General features: G+C 48.5%; 1 protein-coding gene across 3 annotated transcripts in view; it reads left to right on the top strand.

Moving 5' to 3' along the window:
• Positions 1-16232, top strand: part of MATK (megakaryocyte-associated tyrosine kinase) — a 64351-nt gene that overhangs the window by 37474 nt on the left and 10645 nt on the right. For 2 of the 3 annotated variants that reach the window (XM_030218393.1, XM_030218394.1), the window contains exons 8-11: positions 815-914; positions 2702-2786; positions 5153-5226; positions 12553-12748. In XM_030218393.1, coding sequence (XP_030074253.1) covers positions 815-914; positions 2702-2786; positions 5153-5226; positions 12553-12748 — 455 coding nt within the window. The remainder of the gene's footprint in view (positions 1-814; positions 915-2701; positions 2787-5152; positions 5227-12552; positions 12749-16232) is intronic. The other variant, XM_030218395.1, reaches the window with a different exon arrangement.

Below are 16232 nucleotides of genomic sequence, written 5' to 3'. Positions count from 1 at the left end.
CTTTGGCGCCCTAAGCCAGTGCCTCACCTGACTCATGCCTTAAACTGCCCCAATCTTGAGCTGAAGCCAACCCCACACTTTGTAGTATCCTTCCACTCTCCTTTTCCCCAGAGGTAACTCCCACCTGGTACGTCCACTCAAATTCAGACTCATAGATGCCTCCTCCTTTGCCTGTGACTCCCAACCCTGGCAAGTCACTGACTCTCTACGGACATCATTTCACTGTCTTTCATTTAGATTCATGTAGATTTCACCATGCCTTTCACTAGTAGCTCAAGGCTAGTTCAGGTACAGTGTATATTTCTTTTTTTTCCTATTTGGGCAGAACATGGGCACTGTTCACAAGTCTGCACATTGATCAGTGCTTCCCAAGTCGGTCCTGGAGTACCCCCTTGCCTGGAGTACCCTCTTGCCAGTCATAATTTACATACACTGTCTCCATTATATGCAAATCTCTTCATGCATATTCAGTGTGGATATCCTGAAAACCTGACTGCCTGACTGGCAAGGGGTACTACAAGAGAAAATGGAAAAGAAAGCCAATAAATATATAAAAAAGAAAACAATCACACCAGCAGAGAGAAAAGTATAGCTGCATAACTACTACATCTCCTGCGACAATGTATCATAACTCGACTGTGGTCATGCTGTGATGAGCACATCAGTGGGCTTCCAGCTTTCTCTGACCCTTGACATCAGTCTGGGAGGCTTGTTAGAGGAGGCCCAGGCCTCCCAGCAGTATTCCATCAATTGAATGGGTACATCAGCCTGATGCTGCATTTCCTCTCTCTCTCCCCTCCCCCCCCCCAACCAGCTGTGCTGCAGGGAGAGTACATGGGACAGAAGGTAGCTGTAAAAAATATTAAGTGTGATGTCACTGCACAAGTCTTCCTCGCTGAGACAGCTGCCATGACGTAAGTATGGTCTGAAGGCAGTGCTCCTGCTCTGAGGCCTTATCTCATCTTTCCTCCATCTTTGGCCTCTTATATCAAGTAGATGGTCTGAAACCTTCCTCAGAAATGTGCGTAGGTCATCACCCAGAACCGAGAATGGACACTTGAGCTCATTTTCAATACCCTTGATGTGTAAATACAGGCTGGTAAACAGAACAAAAAGGGGATCGACCAATGAATTGCCAACCAAGGGGTGTTTATTAAAATTACCCAAAGATAAGTCAACTAAACACCATACAGTCCATAGGGATCTATAAAATCTATTAACAATTGATTTCAAGACTCAATGCAGTCTTATGTTTTGGCCTGCAATGCGCCTGCCTCAGGAGTCTCAACTTCAATTGGACTTGTAAATCCCTTGAGGAGTAGAGGAGTAGCTTAGTGGTTAGTGCAGCAGACTTTGATCCTAGGGAACTGGGTTCAATTCCCACTGCAGCTCCTTGGGACTCTGGGCAAGTCAGTTAACCCTCCATTGCCCTAGGTATAAATAAGTACCTATGTACTGTGTAAACCACTTTGAATGTAGTTGCAAAAAGCACAGAAAGGCAATATATCAAGTCCCATTCCCTTCCCTTGTACTATTCAAAGACAAATATAAACAGAGCATCATCAAACAGCCTAGCACACTATTTGTTTGTGATGGCAAAAGTGAAAGCAACTGCTAAAAGAAACACAGCTGATTTACAGATTGTGCCAGTGCGTTTTTTTCTAGCAAAAAAGGTGCCAGTACTCAAACGCCAGGCCACCCTTCAAGGATGGGGTGGTCACTAAGGGACCCACCCCACAATAGCCAGGCCCCCTGCTGCAACCAGTCACAGAATCTATGACAAGGCAGAACTGGTGTGTAGAGCCTGAGCTCTTTCATTAAAACTTGGGGTCCATGGGTCAATTTTAGCAGATAATGAAAAAGGTGCCGGTACTCAGTACCCCCAAGTACCCCCCTCAAAAAAGCCCTGGATTGTGCACTTCTTTTAAATTTAGGCTGGGCCAGTGAGGCCCAAATTGCTCCTTCAGGCCTTCTCTCACCCAGTCAGATTTTCAGGGTAGAATTCATGAATATACATGAGATATATTTGCATTGGAGACAGTGCATGCGTATATCTCAAGCATATTCATTACCAAGAAATCTTTTATTTATTTAAGGTAAAAATCAAGAAATCTTTATTTAACAGAGGTTTATTTAGAGCAGTAAATTACAGCTCTCTGTTCAGATTGTGAACCTAGATTATTGATGTAGTAAGCATATTCATTAGGGATAGTCTGAAATCTGAATCCTTGTGCAGGACCCAAAGAGTGCACTTGGTGTGTAACCTGAACCCAGAGTTTAAAGTTATGCAAATGACAATTTGAGACATTTAGTCTGTTCCAGTTTCTCTGTGAGTGATCTCAGCCATATACCTTGTTGTTCAGATGCACCCCCATATACCCTTGAAATCAGTCTCCCCTGTGAATTAAAATCACTGGTATCCAAACTTGTCGTTAACCATTATCCATGCCCACCAGCCAAATTTGTGATATTCCTCGCAAATATGCTTGAGATATGTTTGCATTTGCAAGCATATAATCCTCAAAACCTGATTGACTGGGGGTAGAGGACTGTAGACTGATATAGATGCAGGAAGGGGGCTGGCCACTACAATTTCTAGTAAACAGGAACTATAGACAACTGTACATTTCCTCAGTCAAGCCAGAGTCTCATGTTTAACTCTTGTGTCTTTCTCCTCCTGGGCCTTTTTCTTGTGCTACAGGAAGGTGCAACACAAAAACCTTGTGCGCTTACTGGGTGTCATTCTGCACAATGGTCTCTACATCGTCATGGAGTTTATGAGCAAGGTGAGGACAAAGACATGCAAAGCAGGGCACTCAGTCTCTAACACCAACTGGCTGAAGACCTCTTTCCCTCCAAGGATAACAGTAATGTATGAGTCAGAGCATAGGAGCCAACTTTTGAAAATTATTGGGGGTGCTAAGCCCAATGGAAACAACCCCTCCCTGTACAAATACAAGGAATTTTCTCAATATTGGGGGTGCTCAAGCACCCACAGCACCCACAGAGTCGGCTCCTATGAGTCAGAGGCGTACCTACGTGGGGCCAGAGGGGGCCTGGGCCCCCGTAGATTTGGCCCTGGAACCCCCTGCCTACGACCCTCTCGACCCCCCCCCCCCCGCCAACCCTCCCCCGCCATCACCGTTGGCTACCTTTGCTGGCGGGGGACCCCAATCCCCGCCAGCCGAGGAGGTCCTCTTCTTCCTTCGAAGGCGTTGTTCTGTTTCTGACTTCCTGCACGTTGTACGTGCAGGACGTCAGACTCACAGAAACAGAACGAAGCCTTGCAGATCAGCCAGGCTTCGTTCTGTTTCTGTGAGTCTGACGTCCTGCACATGCAACGTGCAGGAAGTCAGAAACAGAATGAAGCCTTCGCGGGAAGAAGAGGACCTCCTCGGCTGGTGGGGATTGGGGTCCCCTGCCAGCAAAGGTAGCCCACGGCGACGGCGGGGGAGGGTTGGCAGCTGGAGGGGGTTGAGAGGGTCATCGGCAGGGGGGGGGTCAAAGTTGGTGGTGGTGGCTGGGGGGGGGGCTAAAATGTGCCCCCTCACCTCAGGCTCTGGAACCCCCTCCCGCCAAAGTCTGGCTAACGCCCCTGGTATGAGTAACATGTGTGTTTACAGCTCTGTCTTAGATCTGTACGTGCATACAAACTCATTTTCTGCTTATTTCTAGGATAAGCAGCATAAAATGTATTGTATTGTTTTGGAATCTTGCCAGGTACTTGCAACCTGGATTGGCCACTGTTGGAAACAGGATGCTGGGCTTGATGGACCTTCAGTCTGTCCCAATATGGCAATACTTATGTACTTATGCAGAGACATGGAGGATGAGTAGTCTAATGATTAGTGCAGTGAGCTGAGATTACCATAGCTGCCGAGAGGGGGGAGCAGGGGGGACAAAATTCCCTGAGCCCGGGCCTCCAAGGGGAGCCCAGTGCCACAGTCCCACCCGCCCTCCGTCGTTGACCGTCTGCCCCCTGCATTGAAATCGCAGTTTCAGGCAGCAGAACGCCTCCCTTTGGCCCGCCTTCCCTCCCTGTGTCCCGCCCTCGTCTGACATAACTTCCGCAAGGGCGGGACACAAGGAGGGAAGGAGGGTCCAAGGGAGGTGTTCTGCTGCCTGCAGCGCTGCTTTCACGGAGGTGAGACTGCGATTTCAATTCAAGGGGCCCAGCCCGGTGGTGGACGGAGGGGGGGAGCAGGAGCGGTGGCAGCAGCAACCTCGGGGGGTGGAGGGGGGAGCGGCAGTGGCGACCTCGGGGGGGTGAAGGGGGGAGCAGTGGCTGTGGCGATATTGGGGGGGAGTGGTGGCGACCTCGGGGGGGTGGAGGGGGAGCGGCGGCGGCGACCTCAGGGGCAGGGTGGCAGGGGCGGCCCAGTCTCTCGGTGGCCCTGGAGATTACTACTACTACTACTACTTATCATTTCTAAAGCGCTACTAGACGTACGCAGCGCTGTACACTTGAACATGAAGAGACAGTCCCTGCTCAACAGAGCTTATAATCTAATTAGGACAGACAAACAGGACAAACAAGAGATAAGGGAAAATTAAAGTGAGGATGATATAAAATAAGGGTTCTGAACAAGTGAATAAGAGTTAGGAGTTAAAAGCAGCATCAAAAAGGTGGATTCAATTTCCACTGTAGCTCCTTGTGACCCTGGACAAGTCACTTAACCCTCCATCACCCCAGGTATTTAAAAAAAAAAAAAAATCTCAGATTGTGAGCCCACTAGGGATAGAGAAAGTATCTGCATAAAATGACTACAGCTTTGCTTACATCTAGTAGCACTATAGAAATGATAAGTAGTAGAAGGTGGACTTGCAAGTCTGAGATGTGTTTCTTCTGATAATAGAGTTGGACAACTGTTAGCGATATCAGCAACAGGTTAAAAAAAACACACCTTGAGCTTTGTATTCTTTTGTCGTTGTGCAGTAACTGAGTTTGAGGGACTTGAGCAGCTGTGAACTAGAGGGCACAGCGTGGCTACAAAGGACCAAGGTCTCATTTTTCCCCTCTCCATGTTCTCTGGTAGATTTCAGTCACCTTTGCCGTCCGTGGAATGACTGCAAGAGCTGCTCGGAGTTTTGAGTCTTGCTTCACCACTACTGTTCACTAATCTTAGCATTTTCTTTTTCTCTCTTCTCACAGGGGAGCCTGGTGAATTTTCTACGTACACGGGGCAGGTTGGTGATCCACACCAGACAGCTCCTCCAGTTTTCTCTGTGAGTTTAGCATCTGCTTCTCTCTCCTTCCTTACACTCCACCTGTCATTGCCCTGGCATGGCTCATGTTTACTCCTGGTGCCAGTGGCAGCCCTAGTGCACTATTGACATTCTTTCTCCGAGGACAAGCAGGCTGCTTGTTCTCACGAATGGGTGACGTCCACGGCAGCCCCTCCGATTGGAGATCTTCACTAGCAACAGCATTTGCTAGCCCTCACATGCGCTTGCACAGTGCGCATGCGTGACCATCTTCCTGCCCAAACGCGAGCGTGATCGCCAGTCTTCTTTTTTCCGCGGCTCAGGACGGCTGTTTTCGGTTGGTCTGTGCCGCAAGGAGACCCCTCGCGTCTTTTCGCCGCATTCTTCCGTTCGGAAGTGTCCAGAATTTTCTTTTCAGTCGTGTTCGTCTTCGTTTAAAAAAAAATCCTCTATTTCAAGAGTTTTCCCGTTAAGTTTTCTTTCTTTGTCGGGCGCGGCCTTTTTAGCCACCCGTACGGGTTTTTTCTAACTTTTTTTGGTGCCATTAGCCATCATCGCAAATTTTTACTTCGCCGGCGTGATTTTTCTGCCCATGTCCTCGAAGCCTGCCAGCGGCTTCAAAAAGGGCACCCAGTGCAGCCGGACTCTCCCTCACTGATAGGCACATTTCATGCCTTCAGTGTCTGGGGGCCGTGCATCGTCCCCAGGCCTGTACTCTCTGTCTTCTGTTGAAGAAGAGGACTCAGGCAGCGAGATTGGCCCAGTGGAACCTTTTGTTCGGGGCCTCGTCCGGTGCTTCGACGTCTTCGGTACCGAGGTCATCGTCCGGTGTGTCGACGTCTGCGGTACCCAGCTCATCTGCCGGTGCTCCAACGTCTGCGATACCGAGGTCATCGGTGGTATCGATGTTGTTGGAGGGTGCTTCGTCTTGCAGGTGTGGAGTGCAGGTGAGGGCTGTTCATTCCCCTGCGGGTAGTGGTGAGCCCTCGAGTAGGTCTCCGCCTGCCTCAAGGGCTTCTGCGGTACAGGCCCCCCGGGATCGACCTATTTCGGACCTGGCCCACAGGAGACGTTTGGATTCGACGTCCTCCTCTTCGGTACCGGGAGGTACCGGTGACGTGCTTCGTGCGAAGGCAAAGAAACTTTGTCATCGGTCGCCTTCCAGACGCGGTACCGAGAGCTCTGGGTCGCCGGTGGCACCGGCACCCAAGCGTTGACACCGGGAGGACCGCTCACCCTCCAAACAGGAGGTGTTGATGCGCTCCACTGAGGACATCCCGGTACCGCCTCCGCGTCCTGGACAGATTCTCAGCTCATTGCCTGTACCGGACTCCTTGCCTTCCTCGACAGCCGCTCTGAACGAGAGCCTCAGGGCCATCCTCCCAGGGATTCTGGAGGAGCTGTTGCGCCCTTCTCTTCCAGTACGTTGAGTGACGTGCCGGCTGGCCCCTCGCCCGTCGTGAGGTCTCCGGTCCCAGTACCGCTTGCGGTACCTGCGTCAGCAGCCTCCCAGGCTGACTCCCCAACGACATTGATGGAGGGAGCTTCATCGCCGCCGATGCGGGAGTCTTCCTCTCGACGTGTCCACCGTGGTCATGTTTCCACGGAGTCGAGACGGGCCCGGCTTCGGACTGAAGTTTGTGAACTTGTATCCGATACCGAGGGTGAGGCCTTGTGGGAAGCAGAGGAAGACCCGAGATATTTCTCTGACGAGGAGTCTGGTGGTCTTCCCTCTGATCCCACTCCCTCTCCTGAAAGGCAACTTTCTCCTCCTGAGAGTCTGTCTTTCGCGGCCTTTGTCCGGGAAATGTCTACGGCCATTCCTTCCCTGTGGTTACGGAGGATGAGCCAAGAGCCAAAATGTTTGAACTTTTGTACTATCCTTCGCCACCTAAGGAATCGTCCACTGTACCCATGCATCATGTCCTCAAAAAGACATTGCTGGCGAACTGGGCAAAGCCCTTATCTAATCCCCACATTCCCAAAAAAATTGAATCCCAGTATCGGATCCATGGGGATCCAGAGTTAATGAGGACTCAGTTGCCCCATGAGTCTGGTGTGGTGGTCTGGCCCTTAAGAAGGTCAAGAGTTCTAGGGAGTACGCTTCGGTGCCCCTGGGCCGTGAGTCTAGAACCTTGGATTCTTTTGGGCGGAAGGCCTACCATTCTGCAATGCTCATTTCCAAAATCCAATCATACCAGCTCTATACGAGCATTCATATGCGGAACAATGTGCGGCAGTTGGCGGACTTGGTGGACAAGCTCCCTTTTGAGCAGGCCAAGCCTTTTCAGCAGGTGGTCAGGCAGCTGAAGGCGTGTCATAAATTCCTGGCCAGGGGTGTTTACAATTCTTTTGATGTCGCGTCCAGGGCTGCTGCTCAAGGTGTGGTGATGCGCAGACTCTCATGGCTGCATGCCTCCGACCTGGAGAATAGGCTCCAGCAATGGATTGCGGATGCTCCTTGCCGGGGGGGATAACATTTTTGGAGAAAGGGTCAAACAGGTGGTAGAACAACTCCACCAGCGGGACACTGCCTTCGACAAATTCTCCCACCGGGCGCCTTCAGCATCTACCTCAACTGGTAGACGTTTTTATGGGGGAAGGAGGACAGTTCCCTATTCTTCAAATAAGTGTAGGTACAATCCTCCTTCCCGCCAGCCTGCTGCTCAGGCTAAACCCCAGCACGCTCGTTCCCGTCAACAGCGTGCACCTCAACAGGCCCCAGCAGCTCCCCAGCAAAAGCAAGGGACGAGCTACCTTCCGGAAGTGAGGGCCAACACTCTTCTGTCTCTCGTTTCCTGGGTACGGGCGTCTCAGCAGATCACAGCTCGGCAGATGTTGAGATTGCTCAGCCACATGGCCTCCACAGTGCATGTGACTCCCATGGCCCGCTTCCACATGAGATCAGCTCAATGGACCCTAGCGTCCCAGTGGTACCAAGCTGCTGGGTACCTAGAGGATGTAGTCCTGCTGTCCACGAGTTTTCTTCAGTCCCTGCATTGGTGGACAATTCAGTCCAATTTGACTCTGGGACGTCCTTTCTAAATTTCTCAGCCTCAAAAAGTGCTGACGACGGATGCGTCTCTCCTGGGGTGGGGAGCTCATGTCGATGGGCTTCACACCCAAGGGAGTTGGTCCCTTCAGGAAAAAGGTTTACAGATCAACCTCCTGGAGTTATGAGCGGTCTGGAACGCTCTAAAGGCCTTCAGAGATCGGCTGTCCCATCAAATTATTCAAATTCAGACAGACAATAAGGTTGCCATGTATTACATCAACAAGCAGGGGGGCACCGGATCTCACCCCCTGTGTCAGGAGGCCATCAGAATGTGGCTTTGGGCTCGCCGGAACGGCATGTTTCTTCAAGCCACCTATCTGGCAGGCATAAACAACAGTCTGGCCGACAGATTGAGCAGGATAATGCAACCTCACGAGTGGTCGCTCAATTCCAGGGTGGTAAGCGAGATCTTCCAAGTGTGGGGCACTCCCTTGGTGGATCTCTTTGCCACTCAACTCAATCACAAGGTCCCTCAGTTCTGTTCCAGACTTCAGGCCCACGGCAGGCTAGCGTCGGATGCCTTTCTCCTGGATTAGGGGAAAGGCCTCCTGTATGCTTATCCTCCCATACCTTTGATGGGGAAGACTTTGCTGAAACTCAAGCAAGATCGAGGCACCATGATCCTGATCGCTCCCTTTTGGCCGCGTCAGATCTGGTTCCCTCTTCTTCTGGAATTGTCCTCCGAAGAACCATGGAGGTTGGAGTGTTTTCCGACCCTCATTACTCAGAATGAGGGGGTGCTTCTGCATCCCAACCTCCGGTCCCTGGCTCTCACAGCTAGGATGTTGAGAGCGTAGATTTTGCCTCCTTGGGTCTCTCCGAGGGTGTCTCCTGTGTCTTGCTTGCTTCCAGGAAAGATTCCACTAAAAAGAGTTACTCTTTTCTATGGTGGAGGTTTGCCGTCTGGTGTGACAGCAAGGCCCTAGATCCTCGCTCCTGTCCTACACAGACCTTGCTTGAATACCTTCTGCACTTGTCCGAGTCTGGTCTTAAAACCAACTCTGTAAGGGTTCATCTTAGTGCGATTAGTGCATACCATTACCGTGTGGAAGGTAAGTCGATCTCGGGACAGCCTCTAGTTGTTCGCTTCATGAGAGGTTTGCTTTTGTCAAAGCCCCCCATCCATAGGCGCCCGGTATAAGAGGCTTGGGCAGGCTAAGCCTCCCCTGCTGTGCTCTGAGAGGTTTAAATTGTTGATTTACCTCCATCCTCACAGGAGGAGCTGCAGTGAAAGCCCTCTAGCCTTGTGTAACCAATTGTAGAAATTGGTTTATGGTTTGTTTACCTCACTGCTGGGAGAGCAGGGGGAGGGGCAGGGCCGTGCCTAGGGTCTCCGGCACCCCCCTGCAGTTGGCCCCGCCCCTCCTAAAACGATCGTTACACTACCCGCCCTCTTCTCCCCAGATCCTTTTCCTTTTTTTTTGTTTAAATTTACCTCTGTCCGGCGGCAGCGTAGCGTTAGTGAGAAGGAGGCGGTGCTCCCCCACCCCGACGTGTCAGTCTTCCCTTCGCTCAGTGTCCCGCCTTCTTCTGACGTCATTTCTGATGTCAGAAGAAGGCGGAACTGAGTGAAGGGAAGACTGACACGTCGGGGCGGGGGAGCGCCGTCTCCTTCTCACTAACGCTACGCTGCCGCCGGACAGAGGTAAATTTAAACAAAAAAAAAAAAGGAAAAGGATCTGGGGAGAAGAGGGCGAGGTAAGCATGGTGCGGCGGGGCGCCCCCCAGAGGATGGCGCCCTCCTGCCATGCTTACCTCGCTTACCGTGTTGGCATGGCCCTGGGGAGGGGGGGGGGGTTGGCTGGGTTGCCAGGGAGATATTTAAGGAGGATGACTTCCTGACCTGCACTGAGAACAGATAGCAGCAGAATCGGACAACCAGACAACAAAGGTAGAAAAGATCATTTTATTTTCATTATAGTGTTTGGAATATGTCCACTTTGAGAATCAGGTGCTCAACATTAAAAGTTTATGTTTATTTACTTATTTATGGCATTTTACCCCACATTAAACATGAATTAGGGTGTTTTGTGGCTCTACATGAGAATTGTGATATTATGATCCCTTGTTTCATATTGTTGACGGTCTGCATTTTCCGTATGGGTGGTATATTGGTGTATTAGGTTCTGCCCAGTGTAATATTTATGGTACAGAAAGGTTCTGAGTGTGTTTTTGCACAAAGTTGTGCATAGTGTTTTGCAGTTGAGCGATTGTGGTTAGTATATGCTTTGAGCAACCACTTTATTCTTTGACATATGATACATATCTAATATCTAAATTTAATAAAAGGTATTAATTGTGACTTTTATTTTTATTTATTTATTTTTTTCTGTGTGTTATCAGACAATTATGGATTTAAGCTCCACCCCTGGCCCCACCCCATAACCCCGCCCCCTTTAGCCTCCCCAAACAGTTGGGCCACCGACCGCCTATGCCCCCATCAAACCTCCTACAGTGTCATGGGATCTCAATGTTGTTCTCACCCAGCTGATGAAACCTCCTTTCGAGCCACTGAATTCCTGCCATCTGAAGTACTTGACTTGGAAGGTCATTTTCTTGGTGGCAGTCACTTCAGCTCACAGAGTCAGTGAGCTTCAAGCCCTGGTAGCTCATGCTCCTTATACTAAATTTCATCATAACAGAGTAGTCCTCCGCACTCACCCTAAGTTCTTGCCGAAGGTGGTGTTGGAGTTCCATTTGAACCAGTCAATTGTCTTGCCAACATTCTTTCCCCGTCCTCATACCCGCCCTGCTGAATGTCAGCTGCACACATTGGACTGCAAGCAAGCATTGGCCTTCTATTTGGAGCGGACACAGCCCCACAGACAGTCCGCCCAAATGTTTGTTTCTTTTGATCCCAACAGAAGGGGAGTGGCTGTCGGGAAATGCACCATATCTAATTGGCTAGCAGATTGCATTTCCTTCGTTTACGCCCAGGCTGGGCTGACTCTTGAGGGTCATGTCACGGCTCATTGTGTTAGAGCCATGGCAGCGTCAGTGGCCCACTTGAAGTCAGCCACTATCGAAGAGATTTGCAAGGCTGCGACATGGTCATCTGTCCACACATTCACATCGCATTACTACCTTCAGCAGGATACCCGACGCGACAGTCGGTTCGGGCAGTCGGTGCTACAGAATCTGTTCGGGGTTTAGAATCCAACTCCACCCCCCTAGGCCCATTTTTATTCTGGTCCAGGCTGCACTCTCAGTTAGTTGAATATGTTCAGGTCAATCTCAGTTATGTCCTCGCCGTTGCGAGGCCCAATTGACCAATGTTTCTTGTTTTGACTGAGCCTGGGGGCTAGGGATACCCCATTCGTGAGAACAAGGAGCCTGCTTGTCCTTGGAGAAAACGAAAGCTACATACCTATAGAAGGTATTCTCCGAGGACAGCAGGCTGATTTTTCTCACCTACCCGCCTGCCTCCCCTTTGGAGTTGTGTCTTCCCTTGTCTTGCTATTTACTGGACTGGCGATCACGCTCGCATTCGGGAGGGAAGATGGTCGCGCATGCGCACTGTGAATGCGCACGCGAGGGCTAGCAAACGCTGTTGCTAGTGAAGATCTCCGATCGGAGGGGCTGCCGTGGACGTCACCCATTCGTGAGAACAATCAGCCTGCTGTCCTCGGAGAATACCTTCTACAGGTATGTAGCTTTTGCTTTACACCTGCAACCTAGAAATCACCTCTTATGCTGCAAACATAAAATATGACTGGAGAAAAATCACAAAATCCATTTCCTTTCCTACCGGTATCCCACAAACCCTGCTGGATCTCTGGCTGTGCCCTTCTCTGCCATTTTTACAAATTAATTAATTAATTGTCCTAGGATTTCTTGTTCCTGAAGCTGACACTGTTTTTCCTTCCATCGCCTCCATCTGTATGCCACTTCTTTGTGTCACTGGCCTGTCTTTGTCACGTACATATCCTTTGTCTGTCTGTCTGTTCCTTTCTGTTTCATTTTTCTCTGTGGTAATTTTAACATATACTGAATGACTACCATTGTAGTACTTTCTCTTCTGTAACTTTTGTTTATTCTGTATATTGTAAACTGCTTTGCTTGCTATGGTGGTTTATTAAAACTTATATTAAACTTTAAACTCTTTCTGACACACAATTACATTTCTCCCCACAGTGTAATGCTTGACATTTCCTCTTAAATACTCTCCCTATCTCTCTCACTTTCTCCCTGTCTATCCATTTGACTCCCTTTGAACCTGATGTCAAACAGTCTGGCCCACTGTAATGTCTTGTTTCTCTTCCTACTGGTGTGGTTCTGATGTTCTGCGGAAGGAATGTCTCAGATGGGATGGATTACCTCGAATCCAAGAAGCTGGTCCACAGAGACCTAGCCGCCCGCAACATTCTCATATCCGAGGATAATATGGCGAAAGTAAGCGATTTCGGCCTGGCGAAGGTGGACCTGAAACAAGAGGACCTCACCCGGATTCCTGTCAAATGGACGGCGCCAGAGGCCCTAAAGCATAATGTAAGCAGGAAACCAACAGGCTAGCAAGACAGCACATAAATCTACTACTAAACAAGTTTATTCATTTTGTTTCCTATATACCACAAGCAGCCCCAAAGCTATTGAAGTGGTGTACATTCAGGTACAGTTGGTATTTTTCTGTTCCTGGAGGGCTCACAATCTGAGTTGGTATCTGAGGTAATGGAAGGTGAAGTGACAACGAGCTGCAGTGAGCTTTGAACCAGGCTCCCCTAGTTCTCAGTTCACTGCTTTAACCATTGGGCTACTTCTCGGTTTACCATTGGCCCAAGGAGAGCTGAATCTCCTATCCCATTGCATTCTAGGACATATAGTTCAGATTTCAATAGGACCACAAGCTCTTGCATGCATTATTAGAACATAAGCATAGCCCTACTAGGTCAGACCAATGGTCCATCTAATCCGGTATCTTGCTTCCAACGATGGCAAACCCAATTAGTATCAATATTCCTTGCTACCAATCCTGGGGCAAGAAGTGGCTTCCCTCATGCCCATCTCAGTAACAGACTATGGACATTTCCTCCAGGAACTTGTCCATTAGGATGGGGATTGTAGCTTGGTCTTTCCTTGGTAACTGGGAGGCATTCGGTAGCTCCACTGTTGACTAATGATCCATTAATCAGAAAAGCAGGTATACTCGCTGGTGGCTTCCCTGCTCACAGTATTGAACTGCTGCTATTTTGAAAACTATAATAACTTTAAAAAATGTAAAAAAAGAACAAACTGTAGCTCATACTAGTGATAGATCCCTCATGTTTTCACGCTTTATCTCAGGTCTTTAGCTCTTATGGTAAAGGTATTCATTGCGTATGTGCCCTCCGACAGGGGAGAGCAGGGGAGTAAGATTCCCTGGGCCCTGCCTCCAAGGGGAGGTCCGGCGCCAGAAACAAGAGAATGCCAGAACGAGGGAGAAGTAGATGCAGGAAGGTAAGGGAATGGGGGGGGGGGGGGGGGGCAGAGGCAGTAGCAGCATACAGTAAGGGGGGGTTTACGTAATCCTCATTAATCCTTATTTATAATATTTAATAGTAGTCCATACTTTATTCTCAGCATATTTCTCAACACTTTTTTATTTTATATTTTTTTTTTGTAAAAGGATTTCTTTGGAAGAGCCTAAGCTTTTCTTTCTTCTTCATATTTATAGTATTTTTAACATTGTATTTCAATCAGAAGAGTACTTAGTTTTTAGCTTAAGTCGGGGTATATACGGTGGAGACCAGTTGGACATAGACCCATGTTTTGCATTTGACTGTTTCAAGGTAGTCTCCAAAGATATCTTTCACTATACTGTCATACTGAAATAAAAAAGTGTTGAGAAATATGCTGAGAATAAAGTATGGACTACTATTAAATATCATAAACTAGTGGAACCATGCCCATTTCCTCAACAATGAAACGGGCCCTAGGAAGGCTGTCATGTAAGTTTTTTTTCTCTCTCTCTCCCCTGCCCTCCCCTCCACGTCTAGCGATTCTTCTCTTCCCTGCCCTCCCATCCGTGTCCTGCGATTCTCTCCTCTACTGTCCTCCCATCCCATCCATGTCCATCAATTCTCCTCTGCCCTGCCCTTCCCTTCCTCCCTCCCCTCGATGTCCCGCGATTCTCTCCTCTACTGTCCTCCCATCCCATCCATGTCCATCAATTCTCCTCTGCCCTGCATTCCCCTCCCCTTCCTCCCTCTTCTTGATGCCCCGCGATTCTCTCCTCTACTGTCTTCCCATCCCATCCATTCTCCTCTGCCCTGCCCTCCCCTTCCCTTCCTCCCTCCCCTCGCGATTCTCTCCTCCCCTCGATTTGTACCTGAACGTTCTCTGGCTGGCTGGCGCTGGCTTACCTTCCCTCCCACTGTTCCGCCCTCTGACGTCATTACGTTTTGACGTGAGGGAGGGGCAATGAGTGTTACGAACCCAGGCATCCAGACGTAGAATGTTGGAGGTGCAAATTATTATATAGGATAAGGATTAATGAGGATTACGTAAACCCCCTCCTACTGAATGCTTGGCTCATTGAACTATTCAGCCAATGAGGAGGTGGATACGTGTATCTGATAGATCCTATCATAGCTCTATTATTATGCTGACCGTTCTATCATAAAGCTGAGAAATATTTGAGAAGCTGAGCATAACCACGATTGAACATAATACAGAAACATTGCTAGTAACATTAACAAATTATATCAGACAACTCATGAGTAATGGTCAAAGAACTCTTGTTATGCAACTGGATCTTTCCAGCGCATTTGATTTAGTAGCTCATGAAGTTTTGGTTGAAGCTTGTGCTAGTTTTGGGGGTAATTGGCAGGGTCCTCTCTTGGTTCAGGGATTTGTTGGTCAGCAGATCATACAGAGTTAAGTCTCAAGGGGTCCTGTTTACTAAGGTGCGCTAGCGTTTTTAGCGCGTGCAAAAAATTAGCGTGCACTAACTGCATAGGCGCCCATAGGAATATTGTGGGCACCTGCACAGTTAGCGCACGTTAAAAGCACTAACGCACCCCTAGCGCGGCTTAGTAAACAGGGCCCAAGGAGTGTTATCAGATAGTTGGTTTGCACTTTCGGGTATACCTCAGGGATCTCCGCTATCACCAGTCTTGTTTAATGTGCTCATGTCATCTTTATAAACAGGATGGAGTCGGTCCAGAGGGCGGCTACGAAATTAGTAAGCGGTCTTGAATGCAAAAATTATAGGGGCAGGCTTATGAACCTCAACATGTATACGCTGGAAGAGAGGAGGGAGAGAGGAGACATGATAGAAACGTTTAAATATCTCAAGTGCATTTATGTACAGGAAGAGAGCCTTATCCAAATGAAGGAGAGCTCTGGAATGAAGGGGCATATGATAAAGTTAAGAGGAAATAGGCTTAGGAGTAACCTAAGGAAGTATTATTTCACAGAAAGGGTGGTGGAGGCGTGGAATGGCCTCCCGGTGGAGGTCTTGGAGTCGAGGACTGTTCCAGAATTTAAAAAGGCATGGGATAAGCATGTGGGATCGCTTAGGAACAGGAAGAATTAGGGGTTACAGAGGATGGGCAGACTGGATGGGTCATATGGCCTTTATCTGCTATCATGTTTCTATTAGACAGACATTTGGAGGATGAAGGATATTCTGTTTATATTTATGTGGGTGACATAACTATAACCTTTTGTGTGATTGCAGATTTAAAGGATATATATAATTACATTTCTCGATGCTTTTCTATAATTACAAAATGTATGGCTTTTCATTACCTCAAATTGAATAGGGAAAAAAACAAAATTCTTATTGTGGGTGAAGCAAAATCAAATATGAGAATCTAATGTTATCTTTAATGAGACATCTTATTTTTTAGATCGCTCTATTAAGATTCTGGGTATTGTGATAGATGATACATTATCCATGGAACCTCAAGTAAATTCACTTGTACGTAGTTCATTTTATGTAATGAGAAAGTTAAAAAGCATTAGGAGATACCTACCGGAAGACTTGTTTAAG

Source organism: Microcaecilia unicolor, chromosome 11 (assembly GCF_901765095.1).
Source record: "Microcaecilia unicolor chromosome 11, aMicUni1.1, whole genome shotgun sequence".
Taxonomy (NCBI): domain Eukaryota; kingdom Metazoa; phylum Chordata; class Amphibia; order Gymnophiona; family Siphonopidae; genus Microcaecilia; species Microcaecilia unicolor.
Note: the sequence above shows the minus strand (reverse complement) of the source record. Positions and strands in the feature narration are given on the sequence as shown.